At 41.3% G+C, this 24,496-nt stretch overlaps 1 protein-coding gene across 10 annotated transcripts in view; it reads left to right on the top strand.

Annotated features, from left to right (window-relative positions):
• The window catches only part of SUMF1 (sulfatase modifying factor 1), a 553,524-nt gene that overhangs the window by 49,365 nt on the left and 479,663 nt on the right, over positions 1–24,496 (top strand). For 5 of the 10 annotated variants that reach the window (XM_073351178.1, XM_073351172.1, XM_073351166.1 and 2 more), the window contains 2 exons: positions 14,058–14,117; positions 15,361–15,407. The exons of 3 other annotated variants lie outside the window; for them this stretch is intronic. In XM_073351178.1, coding sequence (XP_073207279.1) covers positions 14,058–14,117; positions 15,361–15,407 — 107 coding nt within the window. The remainder of the gene's footprint in view (positions 1–14,057; positions 14,118–15,360; positions 15,408–24,496) is intronic. 2 more of the 10 variants (XM_073351169.1, XM_073351173.1) reach the window with 1 other exon arrangement.

The raw sequence follows: 24,496 nt of genomic DNA, 5'->3' as shown, positions 1-24,496 counted from the left end.
CAGAGTCTGCAGATGCCACATCCTTTCCAGCAACTGTTCTATTTTTCCTAGGTTCTTGTATTGTTACCATCAGCTCTACAAGAACTAGTCAGATACAATGTCTTAAGCCTATGGCCCTTGAAAAGCTGTCTGATAGCTGTAGTTACCTATGTGACTTTGGTGACTACATTGGAAGAAATCAGTATTGTTTTGGTTGCAGACAAAACATTGCTGGTGGAGAAGGAAAAAGGAAGAGAAGATCAATATGCTAGTCAAAGCCAAAGGTTGGACACAGTCAACTTGAAAGTCAAGTAACAGCAGAAGTTTTTCAACCAATGCAAGATGTATTTTATGCCAAAACATTTCTAATAATCTCAGCTTCATGACTGAACTTTTGTGGTGTAAGTAGTTTACAGTAAAGGTCTATCTGGGATGGTGTAAAGTTGGTTAGTAAAAATGAAGGAAGCTGCTTACAATGGTGGCAAATGAATGGAGAAAATATCTCTGTACAATTCAAGGAGGTCCTAACAATGACACGGTTATTCCCAAAGGCTGTCTCTTCTATTTAGTTGTTTTCCGTAAACTAAGAAGCCAGTCTGTTGCCTCTTGAAATCATCCCACAAGGTTCTTACTTTGGAATCCAGGTGCTTAAGAAAAAGTTTGCAAGGTCATTTTGAGATGCTCACTGAAAACTGCAGTTAAACAAGGGCTCATAAGGCATGCTGTACACCTATCAGTCTTGAAGATGCACGTTAAAACACCATGACTCTCAGGTAGCTCTCAAAAATTGTCTTGTCACTCTGGCTTATTGTCAACCTGATTAGTTGTAGACAATTGTGGGGAGATTTTCAGAGGCCCTTAGGGTAGTTAGGCACTCATTAAAAATGATAGGGAAATGGGCCCTTACTTTCCTTTTTCCCAGTGGTATTTCATAACTACAGATTCCAGTATCAAGTAGCACAAACCTGGGGTAAACTTAACCAGTCAATCATTGGATGCCATTGTTGAAGCACTCAAATAAATCTCTGAAGCTGCTAGCAGTCAAGAGCAGGAGTGGGCAAACTTTTTGGCCCGAGGGCCACATCGGGGTTGCAAAATGGTATGGAGGGCTGGGTAGGGAAGGCTGTGCCTCCCCAAACAGCCTGTCCTCCACCCCCTCCCACTTCCCACCCCCTGGCTGCCTTCCTCAGAACCCCCGACCCATCCAACCCCCCCTGCTCCTTTTCCCCTGACCGCCCCCTCCCGGGACCCTCCACCCCAAACCACCCCTCTGGGACTCTACCCCCTATCCAACCCCCCCCTGCTCCCTGTCCCCTGACTGACCTCCCAGACCCCCGTCCCTAACTGCCCCCCAGGATCCCACCCCCTATCCAACCCTCCCTACTCCCTGTCTCCTGACCACCCCCTCCCCCACGAACCTCCACCCCATCCAACCGCACCCTGTCCCCTGACTGCCCCCGCAGGGCATCCTGCCCCTTATCCAACCCCCCCCCCTTACCCTTACCCTTACCCTTACCATGACCCTGCTGCTCGGAGCGGCAGGACAGGCTTTTTTGAAAGCCTGGGAGGTGGGCGGGCGCAAGCCGCACTGCCTGTGTGGTGGCGTTGCTGCGGGCGAGGGGCCAGGGGCGAGCCTCCCCGGCTGGGAGCTCAGGGACCGGGCAGGACGGTTCCGCTGGCTGTAGTTTGCGCACCCCTGGTTAAGAGTGTCTGAGGCATGAGGGTTTTTAGCGGGAGGGAGAGGATCACAGTATGGGGATGAACATACAGAGGGGTGAAGACTAGTTCAGCTGCTGTAGTTTTCAAAGCCATTTATCTGACAAGGTTCTGAGGGAAGGTTGGTGTATGTTTCTAAGTGTGAATACTTCCCATGCTGTCAGACATCGTTTAGGGCACAAACAAGGCTCTACCCTAGCATGTTGTTTGATAGAATGGTTACCTAGTTTTTCTGTAACTTGCCATTTGTATGTTGAGTTGGGTTTGTTTGGTTTTACAAGGATAGGGTGTTGGCTTGAACCCACATCCTGGAGGACAAATGAACTACTTTCTGTCTGCTCTCTACTTTTGACTTGTCTAGCTTAAATGGCCCTACTTGGAACTAAAGTGCTTGCCAGGATAGCTTACATAGTCATTGGAACACACAAGCATTCACATGACAGCAAGGTGCAGTCCTCAGAGAAAGATCCTTCTGGAAGAGCTAAAATGGCTGTTTTAATTAATTGGCTGGATGAGTTAATTCACTGTGTGTGAGATTATTTCTTTGCTACTGGGTAGTATCCATCCATCGTTTGTAGATGCAAGTCTTAATTAGGGCACCTAAAGCTTTTGTAGGGGTTTTTAATTTAGTTCAATTTAAATAGCTGCTGTTACTAAAAAGTTCTCTAAACAAATTGTTCCTCACCCTCGACACTCATTATAAAATAATGATTTCAGGAGACAAATTCAATCAACGTCTGAGAGCAATATCAGGGAATTGCAAGAAAGAGAAAAGAGTAGAGCTTGGTCAACAATAGTCATTACAATCTTACTTTCACAAAATGTCTCATCTTTGTCAAATATTTTTCAATGAAAGTCTGCTGTGCAGGTCTCAAAAAGTAGCACTTGGGAAGATGGGAAAGTCTAAACTGGGAGGGTGTGTGTGTGTGTGTGTGTTACACAGTACTGTAACATTACAGAAGATTAGGATTAATACTATCCCCAAGACCAAGAGTCTATACAATATAAAATCCCTTCATTAATGAATGTGATGAACAATATGAAGTTTAATTTGGATGATCATTCTAATATCATTTGACCAGTTTGAACAATTTTATACTTCATATATTGGGGCTGTGATTTTCAAAGCAGTTCAGCATTGCACTAACTAGAAGAATTAAGGATTTGGACTCTTACTCACATTTGTGTATATGGCCATTAAACATCCAAAGCTAATACGAGTAAGCTGTTCTTGTAAGGAAGCCATGATCACCTCTGATTTTCTGCTGATTTTCTGTTTCTTATGTATGAGCAGCTTTTATTTTGAACTTCAGTTCCTAGCAGATTTCTGGTATGATGTACTGTAAATGTCCCTTTTTATTTTGGCTTGAACAAATAAAAGGAAGCGGTGAATTTAACCCTCCACTTCACAGCATACAGCCATCAGTAGAGAGAGTGATACTTTGAAAAGCTTTGGTAGCTGTGTGAAAGCAACAGGTAAATTAATCTTGTAACTCAGTTTTAGGTTACAAATTCAGTAATTATAAGTAAGAAGATGAAATGGTTTATAAATGTGACTCTTTGTCTAGAACAAACTGAACGGAACTCGGACCAGAGCTTTCAATTCACTTGAGATAAAGAGCGTTTCTTTTTGATTATCAGTCCAAATAGCAAGTGTTCAAGGCAATAGCCTCCCTTCTATTGCAACAGCCCAGCACAGTGAAACTTTCATATGTACATGAGGGATCCAAAACAGGCAGGAATAAGAGCAGGACAACTTGAAATAGCTGATTTAAGAGATCTTCTTTTGATGCATTATGTAGCTTTATCAGCAATGAATTGAGAGGAAAAATAAACCATTGTCAAGCTTTCATATATCTGTATTGGATATACTTCAAGTGGCATATTGTGTCTTGCATAGTATTGCAGACTCTCAATTATCCATTGTGATGCTACTGCTTTTCTTCCGGCTCCCACCTTCATTTATAGTTTGACTCTTACTGCAAACCTGTCATTTTTTAATATCCCTTAAAAACACGTTTTAGGCAGACAGAAATTCAGATAGTGCACTTAGACTTAATGGGCCAAATTCTGCCTGGCATTGTGCCACCCTTTTGACTATAGAACTTGACCTAAGGTATGTAACAATGCATTCTGGGAGCTCTTTTGCATAAGAGATCTGTCTGGTGGAGCTGGTTTTGGGATATCAAGTGGTTAACTAGATGTTCTGTTTTGAAATTATTTGGCTTGAGTTTCAGGTCCTCTTTAAAGATAGGCAGGGAAAATAATCCATTCATACAACTGCAAGTGATATTTGTTTCTATGGTGAAACTGTGCTGAGGGAAGTGCAGATACCATCTAATTGAGAAGAGACTATAAAACTGGACTTTGACTTCCTACTCCTAACTGCAGCTTTGGCAGCATGCTTTTTTTTGTGGGGGTGGGGTGGAGGGGGGAGAAGGGAGCAGCAGCAGCAATGCCAGAGGAAACTAGTCCCTTAATTTTGAAAAGGGATTTTAACTGCTTGCTTTACTGTCCTGTGTTTCCTAATAGCTACAGAGTGTCAAGATCATGGGTGAGAAAGTAGTGCAAGGCAAACTAAATTCACAAGAAGGTTGGTCTTTGCTCCAACACAGCTTGCAGTCATTGCTAGTGCGTGTGAATGCAGGACCAAGCAATGTCAAACTTATTTTGTGAAGTGTAAATGATCAGCTTGCAAAGGGCAGCAGAGCATATGTTTGATCAATAAACTACAATTCCTTCATGGAGACTGATTTAATTGTAGCAATTTGTCTCATGTATACAATGCATAGTTACTGGATGACCTACAATTCTGTATTAAAGACGTAATTTAGCACAGCATGGAGTGGCGGTGTGGATGACTAGTGCTGTGTGGAAGGTTACATTCAAGGTTTGAGAACAGTTCGGTTTGTTTGCCTCTGAATTACTGATAGAACTGTTTTAATATTCCTGTAATGAGGGCTGTGTTATCTCGAGTCTCTTTTTTAATTCGTCACATAAACTGTACAAATGAGCAGTTTGTGATCTGAAACCAGCCCTTAATATGCTTTCTGCAAGTTGTGTATTAAAACAAAATACCCAATCTGAGTAAAGTGTGGTTATGATAGTTTAATCATCTCTAGGTTGAATCTTGGATGAAAGTCTTGACAACCATCGCTCTTTAGTTTATGGATGTGGCTTGGACTTGCCCTTTTGATAAGTTGTTTTTAGACCACATGCTCCACTCAGTGGTTGCTGCTGCTGCTCCTGGGATAATTGTGCAATATCTAATGCCTGATAGTGGAATGAAAGGAATAGGATATAGAGGTGCCCACATGAATCAGATGTGACCTGCAGTCACGGTTCTCTCTAACTACAGGGTGAGGGCACAGCTGATCAGCTCCAGGCTGTTGTTATGGGTGAGAGAAAACCCATAACAAGCTGGTTTTCTCCATCTATTAAGGAGAATAAAAGCATGAGAAAATATTGGCTTTTTGTGCTCTTACACTTTTTAATACAAGTTATCTGAAATTAGGTGGAGCCTTCTAGCCAAAGTAATAGCCTTGCTTTACTATATAACAACACTCTTAGGTGTATGCACCATCCTGGTGAAGCATTTGATGTTTGAGGCTTGGCTTCCTGGATGACTTTTAGACACTTAGAGGTTGCACTTTACTGTGGGACTGTGTTAGAGTTCTGCAGAGTAATCAAAGTTGTGTTAATATGCCCCAGTCAGCCAATGCTTAGACAAAGATGGCGTGGTGGCTCAGTAATTTATTAGTACTGTATGTTGCCTGGTTATTGGGATGTTTTCTGTGTGACTGTATTGATTTAGTTTGATAGGAGCCTGTCTGGAAAAACAGGCAGGAAGGAAAAGAATGAAGATAAGCCACCTCTCAACAAGCACTTGAGAATTGCTAAGGGACAATCCCAGAATAGTTGGCTCCAGGACTCTGTCTTGATCTCCAGTTGAGGCTACAGAATTAATTTGGACCACAAGTGTTGAAGTGTGGGAACACAGAAGAACAAAAGATCTATAGTGGGACTTAAAAGGGTCAGTCTCGCTCTCTCTCTCTCTCTCTCAAGCAGTCGTAGTACAGGGGAACTAGACTGAAACATGGACCTGCTGAGGATGTCTGAAGAAGTTAGGCCTGGCTAGGTTACCATCAGGTAAGAGACATGGATGTGGACTATTAAAAACTCTTTAAAAGCTTTGTTTCTACTGATAAAATAATTACTTTTGTTTTAAGAAGGTAGTTTGATTACTATAGACCACTGGTCAACCTCCCAAAGGGAAGACCCACAGGTGCCAGAACTCATTTGGAATTGCAAGATAGGAACAATTGATACACAGGGTACTGTAGCCGAGGGCCCGGTTTAAGAGTGGGAAAATGGCGAAATTATACCCAGGGATAGATAAAGGCACAAGACATCAGACCTAAGGGGGTGTACACAGGGGACAGAGGTGCAGCTAACTCTGTAGCAGTGACATTTCCCTCTCTGCTGCAACTGTCTGCAAAACAAGGAAGAGGATTAATGAAAAAGGGTGACCACAGAAGGAGGACGTGACTCGACAGTTTAAAGGGTTCCTGCCAGAGAGATTGTGAATAGAACTGATGTATGCAGTAGCCAATGATGATACTTGTCATGAGTGAGCTTTGTATTAATTCATGATAAGAAATGAAACTGACTTTTGAAAGGTGCTATTCTACACTCTTGATAAACCAATTAAGGGAACTTCTGTACTAAGCACCATCGTTTATGCTGTTAAATGTGAGCCTTGGTACTTGACAACCTTCTTGTTTGTCTTCTGGTGTTAATAGTTTCCAGGGCATAATTTGTGTAATACACTAAGGTTTTATTTTACAAACAAGATCCATCCCTTTTAGGTGTAACTATGGATTGTATTTTCTAAATGGACAACCTACCTAATTGTCCTTCAGTAATTGAGAATCTCCACTCACTGATATATTTTGCTTTCCACAATCAAATCTCCGAACAACTTTTCATGAGTGATGTACCTGAGTATTCGGATTCTAATATCTAAACTGTATTGTTAAATCTATTTACCTAAATTTGGGTTATTGCTGATTATGTATTCTATGTATCATATGACTTTTAAGAGCTAACTTTTTATTTGTGGATAACCTAAGCACTATACCCAGATGTACAAACCCTCTTTTCCCAACCTATGTATTATATACTTTTTTAAAATTCAGCTTTAATAAAATTTTTAAATCTAACTTGTTGCAGAAAGGTTTCCCTTATTATACTGCATTTTACAAGAGATCCTGTCCAAGTTCTTTAACCACACGTTGCATCAGGAAGCTTTATGAAATACTTGACTGCAAAGTCAAAGTCAAGTGCAACCTGCAAAAGAAAAAGAAAATGCCTCTGATTTCAGGCTGCCTTAGGGCAGATATTGTGGTGTGTTTGAGAGAGAAAAATATCCATCCGTGTCTCCAACACAGAGGCTTGGTAGTCTAATAAACTTATGCCTTAGCCTTTCACATGGGATATGCTCATGAAATGGATATCTATGATAGGAGTTCATATTCTAGAAAAGCGTCTGTGAGAATTAGGATTTTGGATTCTTTCAAGCAGTTTTACAGCGTTTTCTTAGTACAAATTGTGGGATGAAGGCTTGAAAATTGGGGGTGGGGGATATGTAGTAGGTGCTGCTGGGTAGGAGAGATGGTGCAGGGTAGATTAAATGACATTGAGTGGGATTGAATCCGTGTGCTGAGATCTGTGAACTTGTTTCTGTCCTCTGAATGCAGGTTGTCATAGTTACTGTAGCCTATGTATGCATGACACTTCAGTGCCATACAAACAATAAGCCTTCCTAAAGCCTTGTGACAAGAGCTGTAGTGTCTTACACATGGTGAATCTGAGGTATAGAGAGATGAAGTGACTTGCTAAGGCCATAGATTACATAAGTGGGAGAGCTGGGGGATCAGGTCTCTTGGTTCTTGGCTTCCAGCTCAAGGCTTAGTCTGCCACACAACTTTGCATCAAACTTCTGCAAGGGTTCATTTCCAACCCAGAGTATTAGTGTCTGAATGAAAACAGGTGGTCTTCATGGAGATATTTACTTCATGGCAGAATTATACTAGTATAGTTATGTCATGTGGGGACATTCTTATTCTGGAATAAGAGTGTCATTTTTCTGTTCATCTAGTATCTCTTTCAGAGCATCCTGCACCCACTTCACTTAGTTCAGGAGATCTGAGTGCTGTTTAAAAAACAGAACTCAGATGCAGGCATGGGTAAAGTGTGCATTTGTACAGCTTACAGTGACCGCACTCAAAGCTAACAATGGGGCCCATCAGACTTGTAGTTGGCCACTTGCATGCACGGTTATTTTTGCATGTGCATTTGGATGTGGCTGACTGAAATTCCTAAGGTCTCCCTTTCATTTCTGCGTGGTGCTCTTATTGATGCACTGAGCTGCAATGCAAGATACGAGGGAAATATCAGCAACAAACGTTGAGGAAGAGAAGCAAAGTTAAAACAAGTATAATTGCCCAATAAACTGTGGGTGTAACTCCAGCTCGTTTCTCTCATTTTCTGTGTCCCAGAGAGCTCTCTCAGTTGTTATAAAATAACTTTATCTTCAGTGATTTGAAAGGATACATTAAGAGGATGATGTTCTGTAATGTGATAGATCTCTAAAGAGAGAATCACGTTGGGAGGCATTGTTACAGCTCAAGTGGTCCGATAAAGCATTTCTATGTTCTAATACTATTTCAGAGGCTGGGATTTTCAGTATAATTCATGCTTTGTAACAAATAGCCCTCTAAGGTTTAGTTTTGTCTGGCACTGGAATTTTGTAATAGACTGACTTAAACCAAAGAAAATGGTAATTGTATTTGCATATCAGTAACAGGAGTTACTGTAATTACTGAGGCATACAACAATCACGTAGATGGACAAACACTTCTTTTAATCCCAGATTAGCATGCTCTTTCTGTTTTTAACTGGATTCCTTCTGAGCTGGTAGCAGGAGGGCTGCTGCTCTGAACTCTGTGCTCACTTCTTATTGCTTTGAGTGGGGAATCCTGCTATGGGTTTCTGTTTTTTGTTTTCACACAGATCTTGTTTTTATAGGCAAATGTTCCGCTTTCTGTTTGTGCTCCATGCTGGCTTCTCCTGAAATGAGATGAATTTTCTGTTTACGCATCATTTGTGCTTTTGATGGCTTATCTTTACAGTGAGACACGCAACATATTTGCGTCAAAGATTTTATGGGGTCTGTCATGGTTCAGAGCAACTGCACCTATATTTCCCCCAGTTGTTCAGCAAGGGTACCCACTCTCAGGTTTTCAGTTCCCCAACTGTTGCCTCTTCTGGGTGGACTGGAGACCTGCATCTCTCTCCATCTGACCTGGGTGTTTCTGGGCTATACAGCTCCCTGCCTTCACTATATATTTCCCAGAAGACAGTCTGCCTAAACAGACCTGATTGCTTTCTCCTCTGAGATTGATAACAGAATGATCACTACAGATACGTTACCACACAGTTTCCTATGCAAGTCTACTTTATTTTTAAGGTACAAACACTGCAGAGAAAACCTATTAAAAACAATGAAAGAACCTACACACGTTAATAAGCTTACCAGAGTCCATCCCAACTCTTCATAGGTTCTGGCAAGAGTGGTCTTTCAACACCCCACCCTAGGTATTTCTTTGTGGTTACAAGTTCACCAGAGCTTCAGCTCAGAAAAAGCACCCAGTCTTATGAGGCCTCAGTGGACTAAGTCCTTCCAGTCCTTCCCTAAGAATTGGGGTCCCCTGTTGACCAGGAGTTCTGTCTGTTTTCTGGATCAGGAAGAAGGAAGGCCCTGAGTCAGCCTAAATTTAGGTTTTTTATCCAAAAGTCTTTCCTCCTGTCTGTGGATCTCTGGAGAATCCAGTTTGAACTAGTATATGCATATTTCCTGGGGAGGGTGGGGGCTCAAAGGCTGATAACTGAAGAAGTTCATTAGCATCCCCCTCTCTAGTAGAGAAGGTACATGCAGTTCCCCAATAATACATACACAGTTGCATTTTTAATACAGTGTACCCCAAAGGTGTTAACTTAAATATTATTGAATTAGGGTTAACTCAGTAAAGTTTAGCTGAATTCCATGAGGTTTGTTCCGTATATTACAGGACATTGTCTGTCTGTCACGGAGTACATTTCCCCAGACCTTGGAAATGGAGAATTAAGTAATTTTCAAGACGAGCACAAATCATGCAGTATATACAGAGGATGAACTAATAATTTTTCACCTGCAGTACATATTTGCCTGTTTTGGAGCGCAATTAAGTGTTGTACTGTAATGCTGTAAGAGTACCTGTGGTACCAAGTAATCTCCTAGATTGTATTCTTTCTCCCTCAAAGAAAGACCTTTCCAAGAACTGTAGTGGGGGAAGAGTGGAGGAAGCACAACTGTGTTCCCTTTTTGTCAGTGGGATCCACCTCACCCATTTATTAAGTAATGGACACCACTGTGGTCTGTTTTGACTCATTGGATCCATAGCTACATCTGATGCCTTGTAATCTCCTTTACCCGTGGTTAAATTGTGCCCTAATCAAGTAGTTTGGAAACTGTGGCAACTTCAGGTAAACTTCTAAAATGGAGATTATTAAACAGTGATAAAAATAAAACTTTCAGCACAGTAGTTTCAGTAGTGTATACTTATTATATTAAATTTATTTTAGGGTATTTCCACTCTTTCTTTTCAACATGCCATGGAGATGTTTATGCTTCCTAAGTCTCTTGAGGAGTGGTGGAGAAGCTGGGAGTTTTGGCAGCTAGGTAGGGGATGGTGGTGACTCCTGGAAATAAGCTGGAATTGTGAGATATGCACACCAGCTGGATGGTTCTTCTACAGTGATCAGCACTGAAATGGTTAAGTGCTGATACTTTAAGGCCATGTCTACACTATCACTTACGTCAGCAAAACTTATGTCACTCAGGGGTATGAAAACAACACACCTCTGAGTGACATAAGTTTCACTGGTGTAAATGGTAATGTGCATAGCTTCTCTCACGGCATAGCTACTGCCGCTCCTTGAGGTGGTTTCATTATGTCACACAGGCCACATCATTTTGGCAATGGATTTTTGAAGAGAACAAATTCTTCAGTGAAGTAGCTTTCCTGAGGTTTGGCCACTTTGCACAATCCTCTCTCTTCTAGGTATCTACTTGAATTGTCAAGGCACAGTCCATGGGGAAGGGATGTCCGCTTCTCACTTCAAACAAAATGATGTCCTTGTTGACCACCTCAACAGAGATGTCTAGGACTCAATAGGCCAGAGACTGAGTTATCCTTCTTACACCTGTTCTATAGTTCTGAGGACTGATTTCCTGGGGTGAGCATTTTGCACAAGATGCAGACTGTTTAAAAGCTGCAGGAAAGTGTAAACTCCTGAAGACACAGGGTATGTGGGCCTCCTTTCAAGTGTGTTATGAAGACTAATATGGCTCTCTACACTTCTTGTATCCGTACTAGAGAGGGGAATCATTTCTGTAATTGCTGTGGAGAAAGCTGGAAGTCTTTTCCTTAAACTCCCCATCTTATTGGCAGGTGGTGTTCCTGCACAGAAAGGTTGAGTGCTACTGATGGATTGAGGCAGGTGGGTGGTTATAAGGGAGGTGGGAATGGCTCACAGGTAAGGGAAAAGCTAGGGTGTGTGCGGAGGAGTCCTGACAGAGCAACCCTAAGAGCAGCCAAGTCTGGGGAGAAGGTTTGAGCTGATTGTTGTAGCTTATTTGGTAATAAAGCCAAATCCAGGAAACAGATGAATTTGGATTTTATACTGTGGCATTGCTTGTAGAATAGTTTGGAAAGAGATTTGGAAAGATGCTTATATATCACCTCTTTAGTTACTAGAGTGAAAAAAAACCTGCAGTAATCCCCACCCCACCTCTGTAGTTGTAAGGATAAAAATGAGTAACTGAATTACGGTGAATTTACTGTATGGTCTTTGTCCCCCTTCTCCCCATTTAAAAACCAGGCGGCATAGATTAAAAAAACAGGCGACTCTGCCATGTACATTGGTCAAACTGGACAGTCTCTACGTAAAAGAATAAATGGACACAAATCAGATGTCAAGAATTGTAACGTTCATAAACCAGTCGGAGAACACTTCAATCTCTCTGGTCACGCAATCACAGACATGAAGGTCGCTATCTTAAAACAAAAAAACTTCAAATCCAGACTCCAGCGAGAAACTGCTGAATTGGAATTCATTTGCAAATTGGATACTATTAATTTAGGCTTAAATAGAGACTGGGAGTGGCGAAGTCATTATGCAAGGTAGCCTATTTCCTCTTGTTTTTTCCTACCCCTCCCCCCCGATGTTCTGGTTTAACTTGGATTTAAACTTGGAGAGTGGTCAGTTTGGATGAGCTATTACCAGCAGGAGAGTGAGTTTGTGTGTGTATGGGGGTGGGGGGGATGTGAGAAAACCTGGATTTGTGCTGGAAATGGCCCACCTTAATTATGCACATTGTAGGGAGAATGGTCACTTTGGATGAGCTATTACCAGCAGGAGAGTGAGTTTGTGTGTGTGGTTTTTGGGAGGGGGGTGAGGGGGTGAGAGAACCTGGATTTGTGCAGGAAATGGCCCAACTTTATTATCATGCACATTGTGTAAAGAGTTGTCACTTTGGATGGGCTATCACCAGCAGGAGAGTGAATTTGTGTGGGGGGGTGGAGGGTGAGAAAACCTGGATTTGTGCTGGAAATGGCCCACCTGATGATCACTTGAGATAAGCTATTACCAGCAGGACAGTGGGGTGGGAGGAGGTATTTTTTCATATTCTCTGTGTATATAAAGTCTGCTGCAGTTTCCACGGCATGCATCCGATGAAGTGAGCTGTAGCTCACGAAAGCTCATGCTCAAATAAATTGGTTAGTCTCTAAGGTGCCACAAGTCCTCCTTTTCTTTTTGCGAATACAGACTAACACGGCTGTTACTCTGAAACCTGATATTTTACAAATATCATTTTTTAAGTATATCGCTGTTTTTTTTTCTCTTTAGAAATACAGAACCTTGTTTTATACATCATGCCAACTTTAAAATTCTTTGCTGCCGCATAAGGAATTCCTCATTTACTTGGAGTTATCTGTGAGACTTGCACTGAGACACTTGACTGAACTATTTCAAGTAATTTGCAGAATATATGATTGTTCAGTAGGTACAGGAATCTGAATACCTGTCTATGTCAGTGCATTTACCCTGGCCAAGTAAAAGTTTTTCATTTTGATACTGATTTTAGGCTCAGTATGCCAGCAAAACAATCCATAACATATTATTTAAGATAATATTTATAGCTTTTGTAAGCAAGACATATTCTCTTGCATATCTTGCCAGTTTGAGATAGTAAAGCTCTTCCTGCCTAGAGGTGGAGTTTCATGTGAAGGAGAGAGAGCAACTTTTACTTGGACTCTTCTGGGAAATTTTCCCTTTGGAAGTAGCCTGTGTATAAATTAGTGGTGTAGACAAATATAAAACGCAGCAGTAGCTTGTATCTTGTAATGCCTTTCTTCCAGGTTTTCAAAGTGCTTCCCATGCACTAGCTAGTTAATACTTACAAAAGCAGGCGAGCAGTATGGTAACCATTTCACAGCTAAGGGAGACAAGCACAGATGTGCCCAGATTCCCATATTGAGAATGTAGTCAAGCCATTAGTAGAACTCTGGTTTCCTGACTTTCAGCCCCCTGTTCTAATGGCTGGGCAACCCTTCTTACTTGTGGGGGTGGAATTCATAAGGGATTGTGAAATTAAAGTCTGCATGAGAAGACATTGTGGGCCTGCCCTTCCTAAAATGTGTGCACACAAAACATGCCTTTAATTGCAGGCCCATACAGTTACACAAGGGCCACACTGGGCCTCACAGAAAGCACTGAACTCTTCAGCTGCTTCCATGCGACATGTGGATGGGGAGAGAGGCAGTACAGTGTAAATGACAGGTGAAGATTATGATCTTGTCTCCTATGGGAATTCTGCAACAGCGGAGCTTTTTTCATATCTTTCTTCAACATCATTACTCTTCACACTTGTCATTCTGCTTGTTACAGTATATTATGAGCTTCTTTAAAGAAACAAGATAGCACACTGCCCTCTTGACAGGTAGAACAATGATTAGAATTTTAAGTACTTATTACAGTGGTGAAATCAGAACAATTACTCTGTCCTGGCTTCCAGTCTCCTGCAATGCAATTATTTCAAGCTTCTCTGGTTTCAGAAACAGCTGCAGTTTGTTTGTTTTGAATGCTGGTGGTCATTCCTCTTCCATTTTCCTGCTCTTACCACTTTGTACCTTTACCCTGTAATTGGCTGTTGCTCTTTTTCAGAAGAAAAGTAACTGGTGTCCTTCCATCCACAGAAAGGGCCCTCATCAGGGACTGACAGAGTGAAGAAAGGTGGATCCTATATGTGCCATAAGGTAAAGCTAAAAGACCCACAGCAAACTTCACTGGTTTAGCTATCAGGTTGTTGTTAGTAATTACTGCTTTCTATTTTTGTCTACATTTATTTGTGATTATCTAATGAGACTAAGCTGAAATAAATATATTAGGCTATTAATATATAATAGGAACCTGATACTTGGTACACAGGAATAGTTCAAAAATACTGCATAAACATTATATGGTTACATTTTTTAATTGCTCAGATAATTATCATGGTAGTACCCTTGAAAGGATATGTAAATATCTCAATGAAGCAAAGTCAGGTTCCCATATTACCAGAGGTGATAAAGTACCAGTTTTCCACATCTAGAGACATGATCTCAGAATTTAGCTGTCCCATCTCCATAGGAGACAGTAGCCAATTTTGTCCTTGATCTGCACCTACTGGTCTAGTTGATGCCACTTCTAGGAATGTCTAGGTTTGACGTGATGCGAACTTGGTTGTAGACGCTCCACATTATTCAGTACAACAAACAGCCTCTTACAAAGTTAACCAAACCAATATTGTATGGTACCATTTTACTCTGGCTTGGCATGAGAGCTTGCAAAAAGAGAATTTACTTTTTGCAAACATTGTCAGATCCAGGCTTGCAAAGTTATTGCAGTGTGAGTCCGTAAAGGTTACTTCACTGTTCCATCATTTACAGGACAGTATTTGGTAAAGTCCTCAACTGCCGGTACTTCCCACATATCATGTGTGCTCTCCTGAGTACTCTGGAGACCCCATTGTACTATGTCCTGTACCATTCCATTCCAGACCTTAATGATTGTTATCACTGGAGGAACCGAAACCTATCTTCTCTTCCAGAGGATGGTGTCATTTATGGTTCTTGCATTTTTGTATGTAGAGTTTTCCTCGCAGTTCGCAACCATTTTCAGTATGCACTCTTGAAGTCAACACATAGCATTCAGTGTTTTTTTGAGGGGTTTGTATGCACGGGGGAGAGGGGGTTGATTATCTTTTTATTATAGCAAATATTACTAGAGATCTTGGGGGCTTCCATAATTTTTTTTTCTGACCAAAACCTTCCTTTTTAGAACAGATCTTAAAATAAAACCTTTTTGTGCCCAGGAGTCAATTAGAAGAGGATTATTGGAGTTGTTCTCTGTTCTTTTCTAATGTTTAGGAGATGTTTAATGTTTAGGAACCTTCTACAAGTTAAGCAGATGTACTTATAAGTGCAAAGGCTTTTGACAATGCACATCTTATTTCTTAAGACTTTTGAGAGAACATGGACTTTTTGGAATTTCCATTTTATAAAAAGGTAAATGTGCCTATGTTAAAACCATTTATTTTATAAAGCACGGTAATTTAAGCAATATCTGATGACATTTGATCACAGAATTACTCTAGTCATTGCTAAAATTAGCAAGTAGTCATGGAAATATGCAAAATAACATTCTCCAGAATTCAGTGTGTTGCCTTTTTTGCTGTAAGGTAAAAAATTCAGTATTGGAGAAGAGAACTGATGTTCCTTTCTTTTTAATAATCATGTTTCCAGAATTGCAGAATGTAGCCAATGCTCATGTTCCTTCTGTAATTTTCTTGCATGTAGTTCTCTACCATGTATTTTTCTTGCATTTTGGGAGCTGTAAGCATTAAATCAACTAAATACTGGTGAAATAGGAAAATTAAAAAAAACCAAAACACTACCTAATCTGAAAACATGTGCTCCACAATTCCAGATTAAATTGGTTCAGGATAGTATTACTTAAACTGCGTTTTAAATCGGAATTAGTGTAAGAAAGGAACACACACAACTGTGCCTTGCTATGTTATAGCTATACTGCTATACAGTGAATAGGCATATTTCACAGTCAAGAACTAAATTATCCCTGGTTTTTAAACATCCTTCTGCCTCTGTGTTGATGGGGAAGTTATGCCCAAATTCAGCAAAATAAGGGGTAGGAATAGCTTTGTACTGCACCTTTCATGTGTCAATCATCTCAAGGCACAGTTGTTAGTTAGATCCTGGTGATGCAGGAACTGTGTAGGTAAATATAAAAATGTCAGGTACTACTGAGTTTGTGAAAGTGACTGCTACGGAGACTCTTCAGTAGCTTGCACACAGTGTTGTGGATTAGAATGCAAGATTAGAGAGAGGAAATATTGGAACCATCAAATAGGATTATCCTTCACTCATTTTGTAAATTGCAATATAGTCTTCAGATTGCTTCTGGACAGTTGTCAGAGACCGGAGTTAGTCAGGATGACATCCTTATGGCAGTGTAGCACCTCCATCTTCCCTCCCCACAAGCCCTTTCCCTAGGGCTGTACTAGCTTTCCACTTGTTCAAGTCTAAATCCTAGTTTAGAAGCTGAACTCACCAAGTTCAGAGGTAAGAGTGGTGCCAGCTGAGCCAGGCCAATGTGAGGGAAGCTGGAACATAACTCCTTTTTGCAAGTGTGTACACCTGCAGTCCTACCACACTGCCTCACCAGTAAACCATGTTAGCTGCAAGAATGCTGGTAGAGCTTATGCTTACGTCAGTATCCTGAAATGACTCAGTGCTTGCTGAGATGAATGGGTGCAAAAAAACTTTCCTTGTGTTACATAGGCTCCCCACACACGGAAGAAAAGGGGAAGCGCTTTAGTGGACAAGCCTCAGAGGAACAGGGGAGGAAGCAGATGGTCCCAATAGGGGCTTAGGCTAATAAAGTGTTAATTTTCTTACTAATAGTAAAACTAGAAAAGCTTTGAGCGGATTGGAAGCAAGAATATGACAAATGGAGAAACAGAGAGCTTCAGAGAGTTTGGGAGGGCTGTTAGTCTGAGATGATGGGACTCATTGTTTGTTCTTTCCTCCCAAAGACTAACATTTCACTAATGCTGTGGTGAGGGATTAATGGATTCCACGTGAAAGCCTTTTTGAAATGTTACTCAATCTCATGTAAACATTCAGTCCAGTGATGTTGCATCTCTTTGCAGAGAGAATTTAACAAGAGGCAATAACTAGTCTCTTTCTCTCTCTATGTCAAATATAAGGTTTGCATCCGCTGAAGTGAGCTGTAGCTCACGAAAGCTCATGCTCAAATAAATTGGTTAGTCTCTAAGGTGCCACAAGTCCTCCTTTTCTTTTTATAAGGTTTTATGGAGTTTTGAAACTGGATTAACCCTATTCTGGAATTCTGCAGCTGCATTTATTGAACCTTCTTGTAAATATTTTCTTAATCTATAAAATAGATTGATTTCCAGCTGTTTTATTAATATTTTCACTGTGTCCATCTTAGACCAGTGTTGCTACTCCATACACTGCTAGTTGTGAAGGATTGAGCCTAAGAGTTCAAACTTCTAAAGCCAAACCACTTTTTAGTCTTTCTCCAAAGTGTGCACTGTAAGAAGTATCTTGCATATTACACTTTCATCACCTATAACTCAGTTACTGCTTGACCAACCTGCTTCATACTTCCAGGAAAAATTATTCAGCCTGCGAGGAAACTTATATGGAAAAAAGGGTATATCAAAGTGTAGGACTAAGATGTCAAACATACGGAAATCTAGTTGCAACCCTGTATAACACCATTATATTTATGTTGCTCCCTTCATAAATAGCCACAAGGTGTAATGCCAGGGCTTATCTGAGTGAAAGGGGAGCCATCAAACTGAATATTTTAAAATAGACTAATGAAAAAAATCACTTTCTGATAGAGCCCTCCTTTTAGCAGCATGTCCTGAAACTTTAGGGATTTCTTTCTTTCTTTTTTTCTTAAACAGCAGAAAAGACTTTCTTGCTAAGAGTCTTTTCAATTAGTCATTTTCTCTCTTGTTAACTGACTAGAGAGGGAAATAGTGAAACTGACTGCACCCCACCTGCTACCAACTGCAGAGAGTAAAACTGATGTGTAAATACATCCTCTGCTACTTTCATTTTTAGTAATCTTCATTGTTACTTGTAAGAATACACGGTACACCATCCGTGACAAGTGTGACTTTCAGTTTGAGAAAGAGCTTTTACCCAACAGGAATGTGTTGGGTGATGGCTTGTTGAAGAGAAACTGGTAAGAGATGGAGCTTTCAGCTTGGATAGCAGTGAGAGACTTGAAATTATTTCTGAAGAGTTTGATTACTACCATCTTACAATAGCCCTTCAAGTCTTATTGATTTAACTCCCAGCTTCTGGCATGAACCACAGCTGTGGCCCAAACTCTGTTCACATTACACTAAAAACATGTCCCTCTTTGTGTATTTGTTCAGATTAAAAACAAACCCATTCCATTCCTTTCCTTCTCAAAGCCTGCAGCTGGTAAATCATCCTCATAATTAGATTAAATTTCCTGTGAGAATGTAAGGTCACATTTTCTGCACTGATTTCCTTCTTGGGTGAAATCAATGTCACACGTTAATTAGCAGCTTTGATTAAATTAACACTGGAATAGAATCTTCTTTACTGATGAATAATGTGACCCATTTTAAAGGCTTTTAAAGATTCAAGTCTTTTTTTAGGTGTTAAAAGTAGGCTGTGTATTAAGACCAAAAAATCGTATAGTACAAAGAATTCTTTATTAGATGCCTTTTAAAAACCATTTAAATTGATTCCTCTGCTCCCTTTAGAGTTGGCAAAGGGTGTGGGCGGGGATGGGGGAGTGTGTGTGTGTGTGTGTGTGAGAGCGAGCGAGAACCTTGCTAACCACTTTATTTTCAAAGCAGATAGTCTTGTAAAATGTAGTAGGATGCTGCTTCTTGTAATATCATGAGTTGCACAGAGCCCTCTGCAGCATGGTGGCAGTTACCGTACACAGTATTTTTGCTCAGGGCAAAAACCGTTCTCTGGGTTCATTGTTTGTACCTATATCAAGAACTATAGCTTGAATTTTTCCTTAGGTGGAGGCACTTAACAGTTAATGGAGGTAAACACCAGTGAAGTGTCTCCACACTGAATGGGCAAAACTTGACTGCACTGAATTTGGTTATACAAAGGAATCCACTACTTGGCCTATTATCCTGGAATATAAGCCACTACAAAGTAGTAAAATATATTTACCCATCTAGAAAGCAGCCTGTCCCCATTCCTTGTTCTTGTGACTTTCCTTCATAGGCAGAGAGACATCAAATTTCAATTCAGAACTAGTGATTGTTTTACGGCAATGCAACATCTGAAGAAGGTGTTCGTAATGTCAGATAACTGATGGGCCCATAATGTTGTGAATGGCACAGACAAACCCCTTTAGGCTGGAATTTCCCAAGGAGTTTCCCTTTTTTGTGCAGAAACCATGGGAGCGTCTACACTTGCCAATGACTTTTTGCAGTGAAACTCAGAAGTCTCACCGCACAAAGAAAACCACCTCCACGAGAGGTGTACAGCTCTTACTGGTAATGCTTTTGTGGTGATGAGCAAGTGAAGACACGTTCTTCCTGTTTACACAGCTTTTAGCCTCCACAGGATATCCCACAGTGTCTACAGCGGAGTTGCGGGCAGAGCGGTCACCTAAATAGACATCCACCCCTCCTTCCTGCAAAGCCCCAGGAACTTTGAAATTCCCCTTCCTGTTTTCTTGGCAAGTGCTCACTTATCATCCAGGAAAGTCCCGGACGACTGGAAAAAGGCTAATGTAGTGCCCATCTTTAAAAAACGGAAGGAGGAGGATCCAGGGAACTACAAGCCAGTCAGCCTCACCTCAGTCCCCGGAAAAATTATGGAGCAGGTCCTCAAGGAATCAATTCTGAAGCACTTAGAGGAGAGGAAAGTGAAGGAACAGTCAGCATGGATTCACCAAGGGGCAAGTCATGCCTGACTAATCTAATTGCCTTCTATGACGAGATAACTGGTTCTGTGGATGAAGGGAAAGCAGTGGACGTGTTGTTCCTTGACTTTAGCAAAGTTTTTGACACTGTCTCCCACAGTATTCTTGCCAGCAAGTTAAAGAAGTATGGGCTGGATGAATGCACTATAAGGTGGGTAGAAAGTTGGCTAGATTGTTGGGCTCAATGGGTAGTGATTAATGGCTCCATGTCTAGTTGGCAGCCAGTATCAAGCGGAGTGCCCCAAGGGTCGGTCCTGGGGCCGGTTGTGTTCAATATCTTCATAAATGATCTGGAGGATGGTGTGGATTGCACCCTCAGCAAGTTTGCAGACGACACTAAACTGGGAGGAGTGGTAGATATGCTGGAGGGTAGGGATAGGACACAGAGGGGCCTGGACAAATTGGAGGATTGGGCCAAAAGAAATCTGATGAGGTTCAACAAGGACAAATGCAGAGTCCTGCACTTAGGACGGAAGAATCCAATGCACCGCTACAGACTAGGGACCGAATAGCTAGGCAGCAGTTCTGCAGAAAAGGACCTAGGGGTTACAGTGGACGAGAAGCTGGATAGGAGTCAACAGTGTGCCCTTGTTGCCAAAAAGGCCAATGGCATTTTGGGATGTATAAGTAGGGGCATTGCCAACAGATCGAGGGACGTGATCGTTCCCCTCTTTTCAACATTGGTGAGGCCTCATCTGGAGTACTGTGTCCAGTTTTGGGCCCCACACTACAAGAAGGATGTGGAAAAATTGGACAGTCCAGCGGAGGGCAACAAAAATGATTAGGGGACTGGAACACATGACTTATGAGGAGAGGCTGAGGGAACTGGGATTGTTTAGTCTACAGAAGAGAAGAATGAGGGGGGATTTGATAGATGCTTTCAACTACCTGAAAGGGGGTTCCAAAGAGGATGGATCTAGACTGTTCTCAGTGGTAGCAGATGACAGGACAAGGAGTAATGGTCTCAAGTTGCAGTGGGGGAGATTTAGGTTGGATATTAGGAAAAACCTTTTCACTAGGAGGGTGGTGAAACGCTGGAATGCGTTACCTAGGGAGGTGGTGGAATCTCCTTCCTTAGAAGTTTTTAAGGTCAGGCTTGACAAAACCCTGGCTGGAATGATTTAATTGGGGATCGGTCCTGCTTTGAGCAGGGGGTTGGACTAGATGACCTCCTGAGGTCCCTTCCAACCCTGATATTCTATGATTCTGTGATCTGGTCAGGTGACAATGCCTGCTCCATGGAGAAAATAATCCCCTGCTTGGAGCAATGCTGAGCTACTGGAGCTGATTAGTGTTTGGGGAGAGGAGGCTGTGCAGGGACCCAGGATGTCCCGTGATCACTCCGCCCCTTCCCACAAGACCTGTCGTCAAAATGGAGAGCTGCACTGTGGAATAGCTGCCCTCAGTGCGCTGCTCTCATCGGTGATGGAAGTGCTGCAAATGTAAACACACTCTGATGCCTGTGGAAGTAAGTGAGTACACAAACCAGCGCTTTTCTTTCACCGGTTCACTATCACCGTTGAAACTGACAGCGCAAAAACTCTGCAAGTTTAGGCATAGCCACACAGTAAAAGTTTTTTGCTATGCTTTGATCTACTCCCATTTCAGAGTGGGGTCGATCAAAATGCACTACAGAACTTCTAGCATGTGGCTGCAGGGTCTACATGGACACTTCAGTATGTAGCAGGACACTACTTATTTCTTAAACCCCAGAACTTTAACACACACAAACCAAAACACAGAGGGAAAACAGGCTGCTCCATACAGTAGAGAAGCATAACTCACCCCCACCTTATTCTAGACTGGCTCTGCTGACTGACTGACTGAAAATCCAGATCACATGTTTTCTCACTGAGCACCTGGCCTGAAAGAAGGACCAGGAAAGACTCTGAGAATTTAAAGTGATGGTTTATAATTTTAATACAGTTTTCAATATACTACAAGGCAGTTAGGTGCCCAAGTCCCAAAGAAATTAAAATGGAAGTTGGAGGCTTAAATTACTTACTTTCCTTAGATGATAGAACACCACAAATTATTTTGTATAGCAGAGATTGTTTTGCAAGTATATCAGAATTAGAGCTGTGTGAATAACTGACTTCTTTTCCAGTTCTCTGGCTGTTCTGAAATATCAGAATGTTTTGTTTGATATATTTTTAGGGTATTTTAATTTTAATAAAATGTAAGTAAATTTCAAAACTGACATTTCAAATCAAAAACTCAAATGGTTTGGTTTTTTTCAGATTTTTTGAGTCTTTTTTTTATTAAAAATTCAGCAAATTTGATGTAAATTAGCTAAATGTTTTGGTTGACCCAGATCTGCTTTCGGGGGAGAGGGGAGAGAGTTTTTCTGATGAGAAATTCTTATCAGAATGACAACTCCTCTACAGACTTCATAGGCAAGTAAATTTATCCTTCATCCTAAAGGATCCTGAATGACTTGTATACAGTACCAAGGGACTGCAGCCACCTCTGAGGTGTAAGAGTAGTAAGTGGTACACAGCCTACAGCACAGCAGCAGAAGAGTGGGGAAATGTTGGTAAACTAACATGACAGTAAACATCTTACCAAAAAAAAAAAAAAAAGTGGCCTGGAATCTGTAGGGATGGTTTTATCCTCAGAATGGCTATTTGCAGATGAATGATTGTGCAGTGGTTCCTCTGGGAAGTGCTAAAACTTGTCTGACATAGCAAAATCTCTCTGTACAAATTCACTTTGTCAAAATGTAACATTCACAGAAAAATGGAGCGATCTGATAAATTATCTGATTGGAAAAAACTGGTTGGAAAATCGTTCTCAGAGTAGTTATCAGAGGTTCACAGTCATGCTGGAAGGACATAACAAGAGGGGTCCTGAAGGGATCGGTTCTGGGTCCAGTTCTGTTCAATATCTTCATCAGTGGTTTAGATAATGGCATAGAGAGTACACTTATAAAGTTTGCGGATGATACCAAGCTGGGAGGGGTTGCAAGTGCTTTGGAGGATAGGATTAAAATTCAAAATGATCTGGACAAAGTGGAGCAATGGTCTGAAGTAAATAGGATGAAATTCAGTAAGGACCAATGCAAAGTACTCCAGTTAGGAAGGAACAATCAATTGCACACATACAAAGTGGGAAATGAGTGCCTAGGAAAAGGAGTACTGCGGAAAGGGATCTGGGGGTTATAGTGGATCACAAGCTAAATATGAGTCAACAGTGTAACTCTGTTGCAAAAAAAGCGAACATCATTCTGGTATGTATTAGCAGGAGTATTGTAAGCAAGACACGAGAAGTAATTCTTCTGCTCTACTCCGCGCTGATTAGGCCTCAACTGGAGTATTGTGTCCAGTTGTAGATGCCACATTTCAGGAAAGATGTGGACAAATTGGAGAAAGTCTAGAGAAGAGGAACAAAAATGATTAAAGGTCTAGAAAACATGACCTATGAAGGAAGATTGAAAAAACTGGGTTTGCTTAATCTGGAGAAGACTGAGAGGGGACGTGATAACAGTTTTCAAGTAAATAAAAGCTTGTTACAAGGAGGAAGAGAGAAGAATTGTTCTCCTTAACCTCTGAGGATAGGACAAGAAGCAATGGGCTTAAGTTGCAGCAAGGGAGGTTTAGGTTGGACATTAGGAAAAACTTCCTAAGCACTGGAATAAATTGCCTAGGGAGGTTGTGAAGTCTCCATCATTGGGGATTTTTAAGAGCAGGTTGGACAAACACCTGTCAGGGATGCTCTGAGTCTAGATAATACTTAGTCCTGCCTTGAGTGGAGTGGACTGGATTAGATGACCTCTCAAGGTCCCTTCCAATTCTGATTCTTTTTCTAACATCATGAGCTTTATAAGCCAGCTACTCAGAAGTCAGTCATGCAAAATCCATTTGCACCTGTGAAATTGTGAGAGTGTAAATGAATGACTCTGTGTGTACTTCCATGAGCTATGTACATCAATACAGGGTCCTACAGTGCTATGCAGCCTTTAGATGGCTTGCTGGTTGTACCAATGAAAATCTTTCCCTCTAACTCACAAGTTACTGCATGGTTTCACAGTAGCAGCCGTGTTAGTCTGTATTCACAAAAAGAAAAGGAGTACTTGTGGCACCTTAGAGACTAAGAAATTAATTTGAGCATAAGCTTTCATGAGCTACAGCTCATGCTGCTAGGTACAACAGAACTTGTTCTGCATGACATTTTGCAGGGAATCAAAGGATTCTCATCGTAGGCATGTCTCTTGGGGGAAAATGAAACTTCTTGGATATATTTTTAGTACTCTCATTCTTTTTACTGCAAGGCTATATGGTGGTGTGAACTGGGTTCTATTTTTGGCTCACGCATTAGATCAAACTAAATGCCAGTTGTGGAACCTACATTCCTGGAAGGGGTGTTGAGCCTGAAATAAAAAACAGTTTGCGTTTGCAGGGCTGGCAGTGCAGGGGGGAAAATACATCTTTGTTGTGAGCTGGGTGAAATCTTTTTTACAGGCTGAGTTTAAAACATCATTGAGATTGATAGGCATGAATGCACCTTGCAGTTGAAATAACTGTTAGGATAAGCCCCCACCTAGGACACAAGGAGTATCTGAACCTGCCCGAGAAGTTTTGTTGAATATTGTTTTAGGCAAAGAGGAGTGGGG

The sequence above is a fragment of the Lepidochelys kempii genome, chromosome 7 (assembly GCF_965140265.1).
Source record: "Lepidochelys kempii isolate rLepKem1 chromosome 7, rLepKem1.hap2, whole genome shotgun sequence".
In the NCBI taxonomy this organism is placed as follows: domain Eukaryota; kingdom Metazoa; phylum Chordata; order Testudines; family Cheloniidae; genus Lepidochelys; species Lepidochelys kempii.
Note: the sequence above shows the minus strand (reverse complement) of the source record. Positions and strands in the feature narration are given on the sequence as shown.